At 38.0% G+C, this 20,605-nt stretch overlaps 1 protein-coding gene across 3 annotated transcripts; it reads left to right on the top strand.

Moving 5' to 3' along the window:
* The first annotated feature begins 386 nt into the window (after positions 1-386).
* CGA (glycoprotein hormones, alpha polypeptide) lies at positions 387-15,777 on the top strand. 3 transcript variants are annotated; one of them, XM_069065055.1, is made up of 4 exons: positions 387-581; positions 12,272-12,378; positions 13,671-13,855; positions 15,433-15,777. In XM_069065055.1, exons 2-4 carry the CDS (start codon positions 12,279-12,281, stop codon positions 15,508-15,510), a joined length of 363 nt encoding a protein of 120 aa, XP_068921156.1. In that variant the 5' UTR covers positions 387-581; positions 12,272-12,278; the 3' UTR covers positions 15,511-15,777. The 3 variants fall into 3 exon arrangements, with proteins under 3 accessions (XP_068921156.1, XP_068921155.1, XP_068921154.1); XM_069065054.1 differs by having other exon boundaries at positions 387-588; XM_069065053.1 differs by lacking the exon at positions 387-581 and adding an exon at positions 701-807.
* The last annotated feature ends 4,828 nt before the right edge of the window (positions 15,778-20,605 follow it).

The following is a 20,605-nucleotide window of genomic DNA, read 5'->3' as shown; positions in this document are numbered from 1 at the left end:
GTCTTTGAAGTTCCTTTCAGTTTTGAGTCTATGCTTCTATATAAGACACTAGCAGGAAAGAAGGAAGGAAAAGTGCCCGAGGGTGGGTTACTAGTGTGAGTCACCATGGGGAGAGGCCCTGGGAAAATGGTGGAACAAGTGAGAGTTGAACATCAGGCTAAATCTGCTGCTAATTAGGCTTTGGCCCTAGCTTGGAAGGTTGATGAATATTAAGCTGAATCCATGAAATTCCAAGTCTGTTATTCATTAGGGAAAAATTAAAAATAAAATAAATCCTAGGCTTCTTCATTTAACATTTGCAAATAATTCCAAGAATAGCATAGTATAGTGGTGAGAGGTTTTGGAGTCAAAAGACCTGGATTGGAGCCCTAGTTCTGAAATGTACTAACTGTGTGACCCTAAGAAAGATGCCTAATCTTTCTGCCCTTGTTTTCTCATCTGTAAAATGGAGACAGCTATAATTCTACTTTCTCAGGACTGTTGTGAACAGAATGGCTTATAAACCTTCAATGTAATGTGAATATGTGAGATATTATTGTTCTCAAACTGGCTTCAAAGGGGAGGAGAAGTTTGACTAAAAGGTAGAAGGTAAAAAAAAAGACTGGGCTGTAAGAAAACATCAAGATATCTTGGTGTGTTTGTGTGGGGAGGGGTGGGATTGTATCTGGCTCTCACCAGGATCCATTAGAGGATCCTCCTTAGCTATTGGCTATATAGCTGTACAGCTGGGATGGATTATGTGCTTTTTACTATCATTTGTGGTTTCATGCCTTTTGACTTTCCATTAGATGAAAAAGACCATCTAAGGTGAGCACCCAATATTTCTTTTTTCTGTTTTATCTACACCCACTTCCTCTCAAAAGACTTAGCCAAGGTATAACAGGGATAGGACAATCAGTGCTGAAATCTAAAGGAGGCACTGATGATGATTTTAGTTCTTCAATGGCAGAGAAATCATTGAACTTAGTACCTAGTTAGCAAGGACAATTTGTCCAAAGAGGAAGCTGCTCTGTGACTGCACTCTAAATGGACTCCTCTCTTGTCCCAGTTCTGACCTGTTTCCCATCCCTAGTAGTATCCATGCAGTATCTCCACCCCACCTCCTAAATCTAATTAAGGGTGATTTTTTTGGTGCCATTTGCCTTGGGTACAAAATTGATGATAGCTCTGTTATTAATCATGCTAATCCTTGACATTTATAAAATTTCCTAAAGTTTGCCAAGTACTTTGCTCTGTTCATTACTCTATCCCTGGTTGATACTCAGTGATGCTGGCTGATTTTGAAGCTAATAAAATTGAACACAACATTTTTCATTTTTATTATTATCAGAGGCTACATGCTATTTGAATGTAGCATTTATGGTTATCCCATGAAGGTCACGGTGACCACTTCAAATTAGGGAGGGATAAGGAAGAAAGGAAAAAAAAGTGGTGAACAAGGCAAAGGCTACATGTGTCTCACAGCAGTCATTCCTCCAGCTCACGACTTGAGTGCCTTAAAATAACAGGAGATAATTTGCTCCACTGTTGATTTTAGTTTTAGAGAACAGAATGGAGATTTGAAGCCTCAGATCCATTCAAGTATTGGTGGAAATGGATTGTAAACTACTAAAGGGCAGAGAGTATATCTTATTCATTTTTGTATTCTTCTCCTCTCTTCTCTCATCATCAAGCATTTAGCTCAGTGTTTTTTGTCCATTGTTGTTTGGTTGTTTCAGCCGTGTCTAAGTCTTAGTGACACCATTTGGGGTTTTCTTGGTAAAGATACTGGACTGGTTTGCTATTTCTTCCACTAGCTCATTTTACACAGGAGAAAACTGAGGCAAGCAGAATTAAGTGACTTGCCCAGGGTCATACAATTAGTTAGTGTCTAAGGCTGGATTCGAACTCAGGTCTACCTGACTACAGGCCTGGAACTTTATCTACTGGGCCACCTAGCTGCCCTATAGTAGGTTCTCAATAGCAATTAAATGAAGAAAGGAGGGAGAGAAGTTGTGTAATATGCTCCCTGCAACTTGATCAGGGTTGGGTTTATGCACAGTGACCTCGTATAGTCAGGAAAAATACCTGATAATGGTTTTTTGATCATGATTTTCTGGTTTCTGTCTGTTGATGGCAGTTAGCAAAGTGGCATGACCTTGGCGAGCCATAGCTGTTATTAGGTAAAGTAGCCCAGGCAGTTGCCACAGGACCTGATATCTTAGCTGAGTAAAGATTCTATTTTGCCTTATGTTGTCCATTCCAGGTCTACTTCTCGGGTTTTTGCTTCTGTCTGTTCAATCCTATCCTTTAGGCTTCTCAATTATTTAGATTTCTTTTTGATAATTCAAGTCTAACATCAAAATTGAGCATCATAAAGGTAAAGGTTTATGTAACCCATGTGCCTCAGGCCCTAGACTTAGAGAAACTAGGCCTAATCTTGGGGGTACCCCCTAAATATTATTCTCTCTTTGGCTCATTATGCTCCCATTCAGGGTTTACTCTGGGAAAATCACTGGATATAGTTTTTGTTTAGATTTTCACGTATGTGGGTAAAAAGGACCTCCAGCTTGAGCACTCAGGGTAACTTGAGTGTAAATATCATAGATAGGACAGCTTTATTTACACCACAAAACATTTAAAGGTCTCCTAAAAGTTCACAAACAAATACAGAAAACAACAAAGCAAAAGGCACTCATAATACATTATAAACAAGTAGCATACACTCTTCCCTATCCATTGGGTACCACTTTTCCACCAAGATCTTAAAGTCTTCCTGACTCAGCATGTTGTTATTTAGACTTTCTTTAGAAGGGAACTGAACTTGGTGCTGCTAGACTAACAACACCCTGTATTCTGGTGAATTCCTACTAGATTGCAGAGATCCAAACAAATGATCAGCTTTATTGTACTATTCTTAGTAGGTCTTAGATTGTCCCAGAAGAGAAGAACACTTGGGACTGCTAAACAGAGGACACTCCCAACGGACCCCTGTCATCTGAATAATTCACACTAATACAGAATACCTAGACCAGTTCTCTTTGCCACTACTTGTCCCAGGTCATGTGTATAATCCTATTTTCTCTCCAAGAATTTTTCTCAGGAAACTCCCCTTCTCTCTATTGAAGGTTGCATTCCTAAACTCACAAAGTTGGAGTTACCTATGAGGTAACTGTTCAAGTTAGTGCCGCCCAGGAAATCCCCTATCTTTTAATTCAGATACTAGGATTTGTGAATGATATTATCCAGGAACTCCCCTCCTTGGCCACATGGGAAAGTAAGCATTTGCCCATATCACAAGGCATCCATTAATAGCTTTTGAGGTGTGTGTGTGTGTGTGTGTGTGTGTGTGTGTGTGTGTGTGTGTGTTTGCTGGTGCTCTTCACTATTAAGGATTTGGGGTGGGGTGGGGGAGCCCTTCCCATTTGTTGTGATTTCAAGACATTTCCAGAACGGTGGAAAGGAAAAAAAAATTAAGGTAGAATAGGTCTGTTTATTCCCTTTTATAGTCCAGCAAAGATTATTGTCCTTGTAGAATTCTACAATACACCATTCTCCTTAGTCTGGGCCACCCAATTCATTGTAAGGACAGCACTAGTCACAGAATCTTCATTAGGGAATATCTTGTCCTCTCAACATGATGCCTATGGGCATATCCACATTCTCCATAGTGAAACTCTTTCAAAAGTGCCAGTCACCTCACTATATGATCATTGAACTAATCAAGTAACTCCCCTTTTCACCTCCTACCTGTTGGGAAGAGCTGGAAAGGAGCTAGAGAAAAGGCACCTTAAATGATATAGCATTTTGAATCCTATGTAATTTCGAAATTATTTTACATTTTTCACCCGAGTTTCCTATTTCTTTACAAAAATGATTTTAACTCCCTTTCTGCCCCTCCCCCCAATACAGGAAAGATTTTTTAGTTACCTACTATATATTGCCCTGTTCTAGGCACTTAGGAATAATCTGCTCTCAAGCAGATCAGAAGCTAGATATACAAAAAGTTTATGTACAGCATGCACAAATAAATAAATAGATGAGAATATAAATTTGTAATAGGTATGCAAATGTTTACTGATCAAGTGAATCTTATTCACTCTTCTATTTCTCTCCCTCCTTTGGTCTCTGTTAATATTCCCATGAGTGTCCCTATCTTTCAGGCAATCAACTTGGATATTAAATTTCACTTCTTTTATATTGGAAGCAGAATTAAATCATGCTGGCACACAGTATATTTAAAATGCTTACTTTTCTATTTCAACAATCTAAGCCTTTGAGGAGCTTGGCAAAATTTGGACATAGATAAAATTTATCTTTGGCAGACCCTTCTACTTCTCTTTCAAATCGTAGGCCTTTTTCTCCACTACCCTATAAGGTCTGCTCTCCCCTGAAGTGTTCCCACCTCTCTTTCCTAAATCAGACTCCTATTTTTTTCTTCTGATATTAGTGAGGTGTTAGGAAAAAAGAAAGTAGCTAAAATGAATTCATATTCAGGCATAAATGACTGATAGCCTCCTTAACTTTACTGGAATATTTGAATTTCAAAAAAGGAATAAAAAGCCCCAAATGTATTCCTAATTTATGGAATTTCAGGCCGTATGCAGATATATTTTTGGTTGAAGGGTCTTACTGAAGATGTCTCCCAATACCATCATGTAGGTAATTACTTGGCCTGTGAAGTAAGGTTAGTCTTGACTCCCTTTCCTAAATGACTGTCGATTCCTAAGACTACCTTTGGGTTACCATCTCTGTATAACTATTTAAGATGATTATTGGTGGGTAAGATGCTGACATATACTGGTTTCTCCTTTGGTTAGTTGTCGTTTACTGAAAAGTCCAAGCCATTCCTTATTTCCTTGTTGATATATTCATCATTTGAATAAGGATAATGCTGCAGGCTCAATTCCCATGGAACTGTTTGGCCACATACTGCATCCCTTTACTCCCATCACACACTTTCTTAAGTGGGTTCTGTGAGTCAGATGAGTCACCAAGCAGGAAAATCAGCTTAGTCATCACAACTATTGGAAAAAGGACTCTGTGAATTCCTCACCTATTGGGTAAATAGCATCATCTTTGTATGTGAATGTCAGAGAACATTGTTATTTAACATGTATGCTAATTTCCCTAATGTAATAAATTACTTAACTTTATTGTATTTCAATGTATGTTTAATTAAAGCAGGTCATTAGAACTCCAAAATTCTCAGTATTTTGGCATTTTTGAAACAAATTTATTCCCCCATTTACCCACATATTATATTAAAGGCAGTAAATAGACAGAGATCTGTATTTGTGCACATATATACTCTACTGCGAATAAGGAAATACACATCTCAAAGCGTGGAACTCATCTATGTAATTCTTTTATGTGTGTTCTTTGTAATTTGTGGTGTATGAGTTTTACAGTGAATACCGGAATGGCTCCTGCCTATGGTACATTTAACACTTGTAAATTCCCATGGCATCCAACTAAGACTCCTGCAGCTGAATGGATTGAGAAATCATCTCCTGGTGAATTATAATTTTTGGAGGTTTCATTCTATGCTGGGTTTTACAGTCTTCTTCCTCTTCTCCTCTCTTAATTTTTCTGTAGGGTAAAATATAGCTTTGTATGTGCACTTTTATATTTGATTTTTTAAATTATTATTTAAAATTTGGGGTTTTAGCATACACACAATTCAAAACAGAAATAGCACAAAACAAATACATTCCAGCTGATCTAAGTCATGTTTTCCTACCTTGACTTTTCTTTCCCTTCCTTCTTGTCCCCTTCTGTTTCATCTTTCTAATAAAGTCATGGATATTTATAAATTACTAGGAAATACAGAACTCATATCCCCAAACAGTTGTTTCTCTGGTCCTTGAACCTCCCTCCCCCCGAAATATTAACAAAACCCAACCTGCTTGGAGAACTTGCATGCTATTTAGATGAAAAATTCTTGGAACATGTGCAACATCAATTTAATCCAAATTCCAAAAAAGAAAATGAGAAATCCCTTTGAAAATACATAACATTTGAAAAAGATCTTATCCTTCTTACCCTCCCCACTCCGCCTTCCTCCTTAAAAAAAAAAATGAATGACAAGTGGAGCCAACAAAGTTAGTGCAGAGTGTGGTGGAACAAAAAACAGATCTAAAGTCACAGGATCTGGATTTGAATCCCATCTCTGTGTCTTAGTACTTATTCCACCATGGATGAGCCATTTAACCTCTCTGGGTCATAATTTCCTCATCTGTAAATGAAGAGGCAAGCTAGATGATCTCTCTGAGTTTCCTTCCAACTCAAATTTCTAGGATTGCTCTGCATTTTTTGACCTTTCATTTAATACATTACAAGATGTATTTAAAAATCTGCATTGGATTGTTCCTCCCCAACTCTGTTATGAATGTCTCTCTCTGAATTAATCTCTAAGTAATGGGTCTCTGAATAATGTGTGAATTTTCATAATATATGGGCTGTGAAACCAAGGCACAAAAACAATATGAGCTAAAAAGGAAAATCAGTTTCAACTATGAATTTTTCTCATGATTTTATGTGTTACTCAGGACAGTAATTCACATGGGATTTGGGGCATTAATTATGTATGAACATAAAAACCAAATTAGCTATGCATGAATATATGCACTAAGTAAAAATCATGACCTATATATTTATTTTAGCCATAGCTATGCTTATAAATTCTCTAGTTTGCTGGGTTTTCAACCTGTTAGTTGCACTGGTCAATTAAATCACTTATAAGGGTCATGTTATATGCTAGCATATTCCTATGCACACTATCCTCTGTTAGCCTGGATGAAAAATGAATGTCAATTCTGAGCCATGGGTATTTTAAAATCTTGGCTCTAGCTTGCCTTTTGTGGGGAAAAGCAATACAGGTATAGCAGAAAGCATACTGATCTTGGAGTCAGGTGTTCTGGGTTTCAAATCATGGCTCTGACACACCACCTGTGTGAGCATGGACATCTCATGTCACCTCTCTGAGCCTCAGTTTCCTCATCTATCAAATGGGGATTATAATACTTTCCCTGACTACCTGATAGAAACGTTGGAAATAAAGGACTTTGCAATAATAATAATATAATTGCAAATAACAATAATAAAAAAATAATATTTTTGAAATGGGTTGTTAGAGAAGCCCTTCAGCCAACTTTTAAGTCTTTTTTTTTGCTTTTTTGGAGGGCAGTTGGGGTTAAGTGACTTGTCCAAGGTCACACGGCTAGTTTTTATGTTAAGTGTCTGAGGCTGGATTTGAACTCAGGTCCTCCTGACTCCAAGTCTTGCTTTTCTTCTAACCCAGGGTGTTAAGGATGTGTTTAGGATTTGTAGGTAAGTAATCTATTTGATTCCTTGCTTTCAAAATTCTCGGTGATTTTTGGGTTAATTCCCAGTTGCATCCAGGTAACAAACTATAATGGAAAGAGGGCTGGATTTGGAGGTAGGAGACTTGGGCTTGAATTCCAGTTTTAGAACTTAAAATTGTAAAAATTATAAAAAAACTGTAAATTTGGGCAACTCATTAACCTCTCTGATCCTCAGCTTCCTCATCTGTAAAATTCAGATAATAATAATTGTATTACCAACCTTATGTAGCTGTTGTTAGGGTGCAATTTGTAAACCATGAAACACTATAGACTCATGAGCTATTATTACCCAAGTAATATCCAAGTATCCTAGGTCCCTGTGAACATAAGAAGTAAATTTAGGTCATATGCAAGCAAAGTACTTTGGTGTCTGTTTAGTCAACTTAACTATTCTTATAAGAGTCATAGTTTATCTAGGTGTACAGAGAAAAATTTTTATCCTGTCTGACACATACATATAAGTAAAATATGCAAATGATTTGTGATGTCATCAGAACTGGGAAATTCCATTGTGGGAACTCCTTCCACTAAGAGAGATCTCAACCTAGAAAACAAGTCCTAGAGAATTTTCTAAGACACATAAAGGTTAAGTGACTTGCCCAGGGCCATTTGGTTAGAAGTGTGGTTTGAATTCAAATTATGCTGATTCTAAACTCAGTGCTCTACTGTATGCCCTGGCCATGCGTTTTCATATATGTGACCTTTAAAGCTCCATGGATTCTTAGCCTAACTTCCATTGCCACAGTCCAGTTAGGGTCCTGAGCAAGTTATATTTCCCCCCGCCCCTTGGATTCTAGGAGTACCCCAGGGGGTGAGTAGGGTCTTTCTCTAATGTCATCAGTCTGAGCCTCCATTTCAGTAAATTCTCCCCCATATCAAAAATCAGTGAATAGGGCCCCAGTTTCTAATATTCATTCAACACCAATGAATTTTTACAAAAGGATGTTTATGGAGAAGATATATCAAGAACAAAAAACCAAACATTTCCTCCCAACACCTAGGGTAACACCCCCATACCACTTCAGACAGTAGATTCAAACTTAATAGCAGTTACTATAAAATTTTTGCTCAAATAGGCATAACCAATGGAAAAGTCTCTTTTTCATATGACTTAGCATCTTGGCCTTCTCTATTCCTTGCTGTTCTGGGTCCTAGTAGATCCTTGGTAGACTGTGGATCACAAAATCTGTCTTGAACTATGGTTTCCAGACCTTGGACAATTCTTTCTCTCTGTCTCTCTCCCCCATGTTCTCTTTCCTTTCTCCTCCTTTTTAAGCTTTCAAGTTTATGGACAAGTCAGATACTCTGTCACCTAAAAGCAGGAGAGAATAGAGATATAGCAGAGATAACATTTATATATTTACACATATATGTAAATATATGTGGATATAGTGAATCTATAACAGAGATAGAGTCAGAAGCAACAGAAGGGCTATGTGTTTCCAGTCCATATGGTGGGGAGACAGGCAGCTGGCATTAGGTCATTGCTGCTACTACAACTATATCTCTCAACAAGATCAGGGCCATATGCTCTTGGTTTCATGGTGACTTCAGGTAAAATAAAGCTTGAGATCTCTCTTGTATCTGGAGGAGGTCCTTAGCACCTCATCCTCCCTCCTCTGCTCACCACTAGAAAAGGAAAAGGACAGGTTGTCTGTTATGAGGGAACCTTTTGTATCCACTTCCGAATCTAGCTTAGCAACCAATCAAAACTCAATTTCTTTACTATGAAGTTAGCAGACAGGAAATGGGATACCTATCCATGTTCCAAAGTCCACATAAAGGTAGTCTCAAGTTGAGGGGGTAGCTAGGTCATACATTAAATAGACACCTGGGCCTGGAGTCAGGAAGACCTGAGATAAAATCCAGCCTCAGATACTTACTAGTTGTGTGACTGTGGGCAAGTCACTTCATCCTGTTTGCTTCAGTTTCTTCATCTGTAAAATGAGCTGGGGAAGGAAATGTCAAACAACTCCAGTATCTTTGCCAAGAAAACCTCACATGGGGTCATGAAAAGCTGTATATGACCGAAAGATCACAAGCTGAGTATACTGCTCATTCCCATAAAGGCAGGGGTCTTGTTGACCAGTCCCTTTTACATTATAGATATGGTAAGCACTTTCCAGTCTATGTGTTAATTCCACTTTTCATGACAATGGGGGAAGAAACAGATTTTTCAGAAGAAGGAAAACATAATATTGGTACATTTTATTCTCTGATATTGAGCTATATTATCTATAACACTCTCTCAGGGGAGGGTCTTGGGCCAAAAAGGATATTTACTTGTGATTCTTTTATTGCAGTAGAAAAAGCAGTGAGTGAATCTGGAGTTGGTACTAGATTCAGATTTTAGATCTGTTCCTTACTATGTGTGTAATGTTGGGAATGTCCAATAGCCTCTCCAAATCTAGTAGCAATTTAATAAATACTGGTTGACTGACTCATTATTTCTAAAAAGATAGGAAACAATTGGTTACCAGTGTAAAAGTTATTTCAGAATCATCTGTCTTCATGCAAGCAGTTTAGAGGAGAGGTCAAATTAGAAGAAAGGATGGACATGAGAAGATAATGATGCTGTTGCTAAGGGAAATTATAGCAGCTCCAACCTGACCAGATTAAGTCAACTCCAAAAAATGAAAAATAGACGAAAGTAAAAATACTGATTCCAAATATTACCAGTTCTTGGAGATGTTTAACTATTGTAAAAAAGTCACTGAAATGAGGAGATAGGTAAAGCTCAGAAACCATTTTAGTATTTATTCTTGCAAAATGGAGAGGACATTCATATACCTGTAACAGCAGGTTGGCTGCTAGCACAGGTTCTTAGATCTCCTTTACTAGGAAAGATAGCTATTTAAGGGGTCAACAATCTTTTTTAAAAATTACATTCATTAGTTCAGGGGAAAAAATCAGCACCCTGAACTTCAGAGAAAATCCAAACAAAGAAAATTGAGAAAATACAAGCAGAGAAATAAAGACCAAAAGACAGGGCTTCTAACTGTCTGAGAAATTAGCACAGATCAGTGGACAGATGCAACTGGCTGACCAAGGCAATACATACTTAGTTACAAGAGAGAGAAACACCAGCACCTGCATTTTTCAAAGCCGGGGGAGCTCCTTAATGGCTACACAGTCTCATTTGGTCAAATCACAAAAACACTCTTCCAATGAGTGAGCCCCAAAATATATAACCTCATAGTATGTATATATACCCTTTTTAGAGCCAGAGGGCATCACAACCTTCTTGACTCAGTGCCTAATTAAAAATTAACAAAAGGTGTGAAAGCCTTCCTATGAGCAAGCCTCCCCTAAGCAAGCTTCCCTTAATGGGCTCCATGTGAGGCTTATTGATAGGTGGGAAAGATCTTAAATCCCATTAATATTACAGTACCATGGCAAGGACATTTGTAAAATACTATGTAGAAGGATGATATAAAATTAAGAGAGGTAACATCTCAAATATCAGCACAAAGTATTTGAGGATAAAATGAGTGAAGTCCAACTAAGCTCATCCTGAAAACATTAGTAGAGGAAACTGAAAGGAGTAAAAGAAATAGATGTAAAATGAAAGGGATTCCTAAGCATTTCTGTAGTAATCTGTTCTTAACAGCAATGGTAGTGGAACTGCTACATGCTGACTCTAGTGATTAATGTGAGAAGGTGATAATGGCACTTAAGAAGATGGTCAGGAAGAGTGAATTGACCTGAACAAACATGTAGAGAAGAAAATCCATGCCAGAGCCTCCCAGTAGTCAACTATTCAAATAGATCTCTGATCTCATCAAATCAGTTGCTCCCTCTGATGAAACAGCAACCCTTCAATGCCTGCCCATCCTGTGTGACTCTTGTTTGTGTCCTTCCTCCTCAAACTTCACCAAAGGGGATCCACCCAATGTGCTGGAGGTTTTCTTTGATTTCTGCAGACATTCCTTTGTCTGCTTGTTGTCCCTTGATCTTGGCAAATTATCAGTACTATCTTTTCTTTCTGTCATACCGTTCCTTGTGATGTCCTCTGTCTCTCTGCCTCTGTCTGTCTCTGTCTCTCTCATTTTTCATTGTCTTTTGTAGCTTACTCTTATTTATCTTTATTGTAAGGAAGGATTTTTTGAGATTGGGGGAGGGAGGGTATTTGTAAATGATAGTGATATACATTTAAAAATTGGCACAGTAATTTTGTTTTTTGAAGAAAGATATGGACAAGAATTATATAGGATGAAAAGGCATAGAAGGCTGGGATTTTTTTCTGGTGGGTGGAATACCCACACCAGTTAGACTGAGGATTCATCAAGGTATTAAAATAAGAATCTGTGTCTAAAACAAAAATACGGGTCATGATTTTTTACTTAATGCATGCATTCATACATAAATTCTGTTTTTATTTTCATACATAATTCATACACAGAGATATTATATACTCCTGAATTTAATACTTCAGATGATCTGTGAATTTGTTGGTGTGGATATTCTTTCAACTCATGCAGATCTCAATGCTTTTGTGCCATGTTAGATGGGGTTCACGAACTAGCATAATTAGAAAAAGTCACATCTGGCAGTCAACCTAGATGTAGAAGTAGGATTTGAACCCAGGATCTCTGATTCCAGAGATAGAACTTTTTCCACTGTACAATGAGCTTACCGTAATTGATGATGATAATGATGCTCACATTTTTATTGATCCCAGTTTTTTAATCTACAAATTAAAGGTTGGGATGTTATACATTTTCAAAGGCAGCCATTGCAGATTTGTGTAGCAACAAGAGAATCCAGCCCTATTCTTGCTTCCCTGCAATAGAAGTAACCAATACAGCTTCAGTGTAAGCTCTGCTGCATTTTGCAGACTGGTAATAAATCAGGGCGGTTATTATTGAAGAGATCATTATTACTACACATGTCATATTAATCATTTGTTTTGTCTGTCTTTGCAGGAGAGCCATGGATTACTACAGAAAGTATGCAGCTGTCATTTTGGCCACCTTGTCTGTATTTCTTCACATTCTCCACTCCTTCCCAGATGGGGAGTTTATCATGCAGGGTGGGTGAGCTAACTTCAGTATTCAGCGATGGGGACAACACACTGTTAGACATACTTCAATAACCACATTAATTACATTTCCACCACCTTGCTTAATGTGGTCATCAATCTTTGCTCCCAGATAAATATCTAGGCACTTTGGGGTTGTGATCATAAAATGAAAATAGCTTCAGAAAATGTAAAGCGCTAGTGATATTTTACATCTCCATTTATATGCCAGCAAGGACATTTTCATCTCGAATGGAGAAATCTGTTATTATTCTTCATTTATTTCACAGTCTTACAAATAGAAAATTCTCCATGTTCAGTTGTCTTATTATCTTTTTTTCATCTCCCAAAAGACTTAGGGAAATTGTAAAATTCTATTTGGAGAGGAATTTGCACATCAGTTATAGAGTGAGAAAAAACTATTTTTGTTTCTATCCAACATTTTTATGCAATAAATTTGCTTTGTTGTATTGTTTGAACAATCACGTCTTACAGCTGGTTTACTTCCATCTGCTGTGAAATTGTAAACCATGATTGGACTCGAGTTTTCTTCCAGATAAGTGGTAACAGTCTTGTATCAGGTCTTCAATAGAGCTACTTTGTTTTTTTATTTTTCTGGACCTGATGTTTCATCCATAGGTGAATATCCCAGTGTGTGCAAATTCCCTGCAACCATACAGATGGTTTTAGTGAGTTTCCTTGTAACATTGGGGCTTAATTACTTGTCCTTGGTCACATAGTCACAATATGTGAAAGAACCTAAACTTAGGTTTTCCTGAGTCCAAACTCAACCTTCTACACCCTATCCTATACTGCCTCTGGTGCTGGACCTAATATTAAGTTCTTTCTCCATTAAACAGTATTTCTTAACAGCATATTCATCTTTCATTTGATGCCTCCCCCTTTTAGGAGAATAGAATAGCAGACTCCAAAGGAAAGAAAATTTTACTTCTGGGTAAAGTTCTGTTTTTCATGCCAGCACAATATTTTCAGTCCTAATAGTTTGCTTTCCCTATAGGCATCCTGTTATCATCAGATTGGGGAATCCATGCTTGTAGAGAAAGGAGCTATCACAATTGAGACTTTAGCATGCACATCTGTTGAAATTGTTTTTCTCATGTGTGTCATTCTGATCAGTGTTAATAGGATGTTATGTACAAGCGTGGAGATGAAGCTATATCCTAAGGTGGACTGATTATCATTCTTTCAAAGGGAAAAAAGAAACTATTAAAATCAGATGCATCAGAAAAAATTATTAGCTTTTTTCTTCATCATTTTCTGTAATTCCTATGTCATTGTGACAGGTTGTCCAGAATGCAAGCTGAAGGAAAATAAATACTTTTCCAAGCTAGGAGCTCCCATTTACCAGTGTATGGGATGCTGTTTCTCAAGAGCATATCCTACTCCAGCAAGATCCAAGAAGACCATGTTGGTTCCAAAGAACATTACATCAGAGGCCACATGCTGTGTGGCCAAAGCATTTACAAAGGTGAGCCCTTTTAGTCTGAGGGTTCTATGCCATTTCAATGGAAATCAAACCCCAATCACTGTCCATACAGTCAATTTCTGCATTTTTAGTTTGGTGGATGTTATGGTAATAGCAGAAGGGTGTGTGTGTGTGTGTGTGTGTGTGTGTGTGTGTGTGTGTGTGTGTGTGTGTGTGTGTGTAAATGATACATCCTTGGCCATTTATCCTGGGTGGGTCTTTAATAGATGTATGATCCCCATTGACTAGGAGAGTAAGAGGGATTATAGGACAGACATGATTGCATTTAGAGTAGGGAAGAGAAGACTAAGGACCAGTCTCACCCAGGACTGCCTAAGGTGGCAGTGGAAATCAGCTATGTAAGTACTGGATTGTGGAGCACCAGGTTCCTGGGAAATGCTCAACATCAGAAAGACATTACTGAGGACAGAAAGTGTGTCTAGTGAAGCTCCATAAAAATTGTTTTGTTTCCCATCACCCACTTATAATCCACCTCTGTTTTTTAGTTTGCTATTATACAGATGTCTTCCTGTGGGTTTTTTGCACCTCGGGCATTACTCATAAGATGATGGGGGACCCTTTTGTTAGGGGGGAAGGAAGGGAACGAGCATTTATTTACATAGTGCCTACTATGTGTCAACCATTGTGCTAAGCACTGCTACAAATATTATCTCATTTGATCTGTTGTAAGATTATCTCATCCGATTTGTTGTGAGGTAGGTGCTAATTTTATCTTCATTTTATATTTGTAGAGAGTGAGGCAAAGATATATTAAATGACACAGTGTCACTGAGCTAGTAAGATTCTGAGGCCAGATTTGAACTTATGTCTTCCTGACTCCAGGCCTAGTGCTCTATTGACTGTGCCACTAACTGCCTCTTAGATGTATAGAACCACCTTATTTATAGGGTCTAGATGGCAAAAAGGCAGAAATTTAAGCATCTGCCTTAAGATGGGAATGGCCATTAAAAGAAAATCTAGACTATCTGCTACAAGTGTATCCACAATCTACAATCCACAAGTATTTATTTGTGGAATAGATTTCCTTTTGATTACTCCAGTTATACCTCTTTATCTGCAGGTGGTTCAGGGACATGCCTGGAAGAATGGGTTCTATCTGGTTTATTGAAATAATTTTATTGTACTTATATCCATATCCACCCCTTAAGGAAATTATAGTCATGCTCTCTCTCTCATTCTCCTCTCTCCCATATATATAGGTATATGCATACAGACACATATACACATACATATATATATACATGTATATACACAATATACATGTATATGCATATGCATAAGTATATTCAGAGAAAGACAGACAGACAGAGAGGCAAGCAGTGGAGTAACAACTTTATGCTTATACAATTCCTTAATGCATGCTCAAAACCCCAACCCATATAAAGGAAAAATGTCAGGAGAAAGATAGGAAGACATTTTGTGTGTATGATTAGCAAACATCTGTTTAGTTCCTAGCTTCCTTCCCTCCAGAGTTTTAAACCAATATCGAGCTCACTCTTTAGTAGAAAAAACTTGACTCAGCGGCATTTATCATCTTGTTTTTTTCCCCTTCTTTTAAGGCCACGGTGATGGGCAATGCGAAAGTGGAGAACCACACAGAATGCCACTGCAGTACCTGTTATTACCACAAATCTTAGCTATTTTGCCAAGAGCTTTGTGGATGATTCTTGGTCTCACTCAAGGAAAAATCAAGTTGTTCAGCTTTTATAGTCCTGCTATTTGAAAAGCCTGGTTTTCTTTCTGGATCAGCTTAATGTACTGCAATATATGTGCCAGTTGTATTGCCTCTGTCCTTTTCCTAACAGACAAACAACATTTTAGCTCTTTTCATTTGAAGTGAAAAACTGAATTTAACATCATAACCAAAAGATGATTCCACTGACAATAAAGTGTGTATTAAATCATTGTGAAATAATCGATTCAATTATCTTTCTCAAAGATTTAAAAGCAATGGCTTTGCACATGGTTGACTGACAGGAATCAGCCAACCAAAACAAAAAAAACCCCACACAACAGCTATATACCATTATATTTCTTTCAGAGGCAGCATGGTCCTTCACAGACAACTTCAGCACCAAATAGATCTAAGTTCAAATCCTCTAGGCAATTCTCTAGGATGATACAACCTGCGTGTGGTTGATCCATTTCCTTATTTGGGAGTTCCGTAAATTAGTAAAATAAATCACAAGTTCCCAACCCTATCCTGAAGCCTGATAGGGCAGGTATTATGAAAAAGAGAAATAATTTCTATGTACATGTCATAGAACCATTGGAATCAGAACTAGAAGGAAATGTTGGAGAAATCTGTCCAGGAACAAAGACCCAGAAGGATGAATTGACCTGCCCATAGCCACATAAGCAACAAGTGGTGAGGCTAGAACTCTGAAGCTTCTGTTCTTTCTGTTATACTGTGCTCTCTCCCTAATAGATTCTAATAGATTCCAATAAATCTGTGCCTTTGTTGAGGTGAGCTTTCCCTTTAATGAAGATTGCAACCCATCCATAACTGCCAGAGGGGGTCCTCCCAACATCCTGTGTGTGTGTGTGTGTGTGGAAATGGCATCTTCCATTCCAAAGAGACTTTGGTCTCTTTAGATTCATGAAGTTCATTTGTGATATCTTCTACTTGTTATGCTTTCATTTTCCTGATAGCATCCCTCTACTTTCCAGCAAGACACTCCTTTTCCTAATGTGTCCCATGTGCTTAACTGAAAGGGAAAGTACTTCATTAGGTGTTGGCAATCATGACATAGGTGGGTGGTTTTCAGGAGAGAGGCATCCAGTTACACTCACCTTAAGTTGAATCTAGCCATAAAGGGCCAAAGGCAGCAGAGGACCCAATTAAAATTATGTGTACCCTGTTTTGCTTTTGTTTCTCTGTGAACGACCTTTCTTATAGAGCCATACAAATTGGGAAATACTAAGCAGCCTTGAGTACTTAGGATATTTGGATTCCATTGAATTCTGTTATTGATTAATTGTTCTTTATATGCCTTAAGAAATGGAGAGGGGAAGAGGGAAGGATCTTGATGAAGGATGTTGATGGTGGCAATGGATAGCATCTTTATGCTCATGTAATTCCCCAACTCATTCTCAAAAACCTTCTACTAGTCACTTCACTAGTCAACAAACATTGTACATTTAGCAATCAATTAACAAACATTTACTAAGTGTCTACTCTGTGCCAGGAACTCTTCTAGGTGCTAAGGATATAAAGATGAAAAACAGTCTTTGCTTTTAAGGAGTTTTCACTCTATGAACAAAGACATAATATTCGTACATAAGTATATTTTTAAAAATACAAGGCATTTTGTGAGAGCAGGTACTAGTAATTGGGGGGGGGGAATTAACAAGGCACCTCATGGTGCTTCAACTAAGCTTATAAGGAAGAGGTGGACATGAGAGGGAAGGCACTGAAGGAGTTCAAAAATGCAGAGATGAGAGATGGAATAAAACTATTACTATTATTTAAAAAACAAACAACTATTATCTTCTGGATAGTGGGGCCTAGCCACTCAGGAACTTTATAAACATGTAGATTTGTGAATAAGAAATCAAAGAAAGCACAGAGTTTTCTATTCCTAAAGAGCATAAGACTAAATATATATGGCATTATATATATATATATATATACATATATATACACACACATATATATGTATTTATCACAAGGCAAACAAATAAACCTTTTCATTTCAATTAACTCCAGATTCTTAGACTTCATTTCTAAATCCAATAATCCAATTCAGTAAGTGCTCACTATGTGTCAAGCACTGTGCTGTGTTGGGGACACAATTAATAAAATAAAGACAGTCCCTGCCTTCAAGGAACTTACAATGTAACGGGAAGAAACAGTGCACAAAAGGAGGCAGGAAAGGGGGGGCGGGAAGGGAGACCAGGGAGCATCTTGTTTAATGGAGGTGAAACTAGGTAGAACAGCAAATGCAGAGTGTAGTGATCTGTGAGTCCAGTTTCTGTCCTCTATAAAGGAAGGCAATGGGAGCAGTTTGGTACTTTACCTTCTAGCCCTTCAACAGAGGGGAGAGGTGGCTGAAGGAGGTAGTTATGTCAGTCAAGGCTTGAGTTAGCAGCATGGTGATGAGATTAGAGGTGATGAGGATAGCAAATGCAGAGTGGAAAGACAATCCAAAGTGAGAAAATTTAATTTCTTATCAGATTGATAAGTGCGCATCCAACAAAAAGCAATCCAAGGATGATTTTGACTTGGAAGTATCCAAAAAAATACAACCTGTATTGGAAACCTCAGTGTGGATAGCTCTCCTCAGTTTCAAGCAGTAACATGGGGAAGTTAGAATTAGAGTAACAAGGAACTTTAGAGATCATCTAATCCAACTTTCTTCTTTTATAGAAGAAAAATTGAGGCTTGGAGGATTTAAGTGGCTTGCCCAAGGTTAGCTGATGCCAAATACAAAAAAAAAAAATTTTTCACCACCTTGCCCTGTTCCAGGCTGCTTCCAGGACTCTTATGTCCCTGTTCCCCACCCTCTCCCACTCCCCATTTCTGTACCTTATCTTCCTCCCCTATCTTACTTAATTTTCCTCTGCTACTTCTCCTTACCCAAAGTCTCAGCTCATTCCTTCCTCCCTCCCTCCCTCCCTTCCTTCCTTCCTTCCTTCCTTCCTTCCAAAATTATCTTATTGTTGTACAGCATTTTACAGTTTTAGGAGCATCTGTATCTATATATAATTCTGTTTCTTTTCACAAGTGGTAAGACCACTGAATTTAGATACAAAGGACCTGTGTTGGAACCCAGCTCTGCTGCTTAATAACTGTATGATCTTGGTCTTCACCTCTCCCAGGTTCCTCATGTATAAAATTAGAGTTTTGACCTTTAAGATCCCTCCTACTTATAAATCCTTTGATCCTATTAGTCTGTGAGATAGGCAGGAAGGGTCTTTACCAGACTACAAACAGTCTCCATCCTACCAAAAGGTGCATCTGTGTTTCAAAAGGTTTTTTTGAAATTCAGGATGTGTATTTCCTACAGAAAACATGTATATGGTGGTTAGATTTTTGGGTCAGCCCACAAAATCCTAACATACCAGAATAAGACTGTTGCACTCAGAATTGGAGAGTTAGTCAACAAATAAGGTGAGTTCTCTCTTTTTAAAACAGACATTATTTAACTATAATACATGACTACACATGCTTGACATGGTGTTCAAATGTGCAGTTCTCATTGCTAACAATATGTTTATGACATTTTTTGTTCATACTTATGAAGCAAAGTATTTTGATGATATACTTTATTCCACTCTTATTTATTATGGTGCCGGGGCCTACTGACTTCCCCTACTTTCTCCCTCTCTACTCTTCTATCAGCAGACCCCATGGATTAGTTAGAAAGCTTTCTTCCTTTCTTTTTTTCTTTCTTTATTTCTTGGATACAATCAAGGTTAAATGACTTTCCCAGGGTCAAGCATGTAGTAAGTGTCTGAGGTTGGATTTTAATTCAGGTTCTCCTGACTACAGGGTTACTGTTATATTCAATGTGCCACCTAGCTGCCCCTGTTTCTTTCTATTTCATCTAATCTCCTCATTTTACAAATGAGGAAACTGAGGCCAAGAGAGGTGAAGTAATGTACCCACCAAGTTCAACAGTGAGTAAGAAAGACACTCAGGAGTTTAACTCAGGTTTTCTTGCTCAAAAACAACACACAACCCTTCTTACCGTGGTTTTTATTTAAAAATAATGGTTGCTACTATCCTATACAACATAGGGCTTGAGTAACAAAAAGATCAAGTATGAAGTTACAGGTGCCTTAGCAGTTAACCAGGACTATATGTAGCATTTTTGTACCAGTGTATAGAACCATAACTGCTAATTATGCTCCCAGACTAAACTATAAAATTGTACCCTTTTTCCTTATATAAAGACATTTTGGGGATGGGGGATTTTTTTCTTGTACTAGACATGCATAGAGAGCTAGAAGTGAGGAATTTATTTTAGCCAGTGATAATCCATACCTTTTCTGCAATTTATAGTCTCAGAGAGTTACCTTAGGTCACTGAGAGTTTAAATGACTTGCTCACAGTGACAGAGCCATATATGGCAGAGGCAGGTCTTAAATCTAGGTCTTCCTGACTCTGAGGCCATCTGTCTGTCCACTAAAGCAGGCTACCTCTCAGTATAGTAGATATACATTTGACATATTTTCTATTTCTCTCAGCTTTGTGGTTCTGGAGCAGGTGCCTCTCTTGCCTTACCCTTGTTATAGTTCTATAATGGGATTTTAGAAAGTTATGGGGAAGTTAAAATGTACCATCTTGGATATAAGGGCAGTAGGTGGCAGTGGAGAGCCAGGAAGACCTGAGTTCAAATTCAGCCTCAGATACTACCTATGTGCCCCTGGGCAAGTTACTTAACCCTGTTTACTTTAGTTACCTCAACTGTAAAATGAGCTCAAGAAGGAAATGGCAAGCCCTTCAGTATATTTGCCAAGAAAACCCCAAGTGGGGTCATGAAGAATTGAACATGACTAAAAAATGACTGAAAAATAAAATCTTGGATGTAAGGTTTGAGTGAATTAGGGCTTCTAGATGAGGTATCTTTAAATGGAACAATTTCCTCCAAAGAATCCACTGAAATTGTGGTTTTGCAGTGAAACCTGGTCTTCCATACAAAAATACAGTAGAAACTAGGTTTTGATGTTGGCTGCTTTTTTTCTCTTAAGTGATTTAACACCTTTGTCCATACCTGACTCCTGAGT

This window comes from Petaurus breviceps, unplaced genomic scaffold (assembly GCF_028583685.1).
Source record: "Petaurus breviceps papuanus isolate PSGF00001 unplaced genomic scaffold, PetGlider_PUasm1.0 90667, whole genome shotgun sequence".
In the NCBI taxonomy this organism is placed as follows: domain Eukaryota; kingdom Metazoa; phylum Chordata; class Mammalia; order Diprotodontia; family Petauridae; genus Petaurus; species Petaurus breviceps.
Note: the sequence above shows the minus strand (reverse complement) of the source record. Positions and strands in the feature narration are given on the sequence as shown.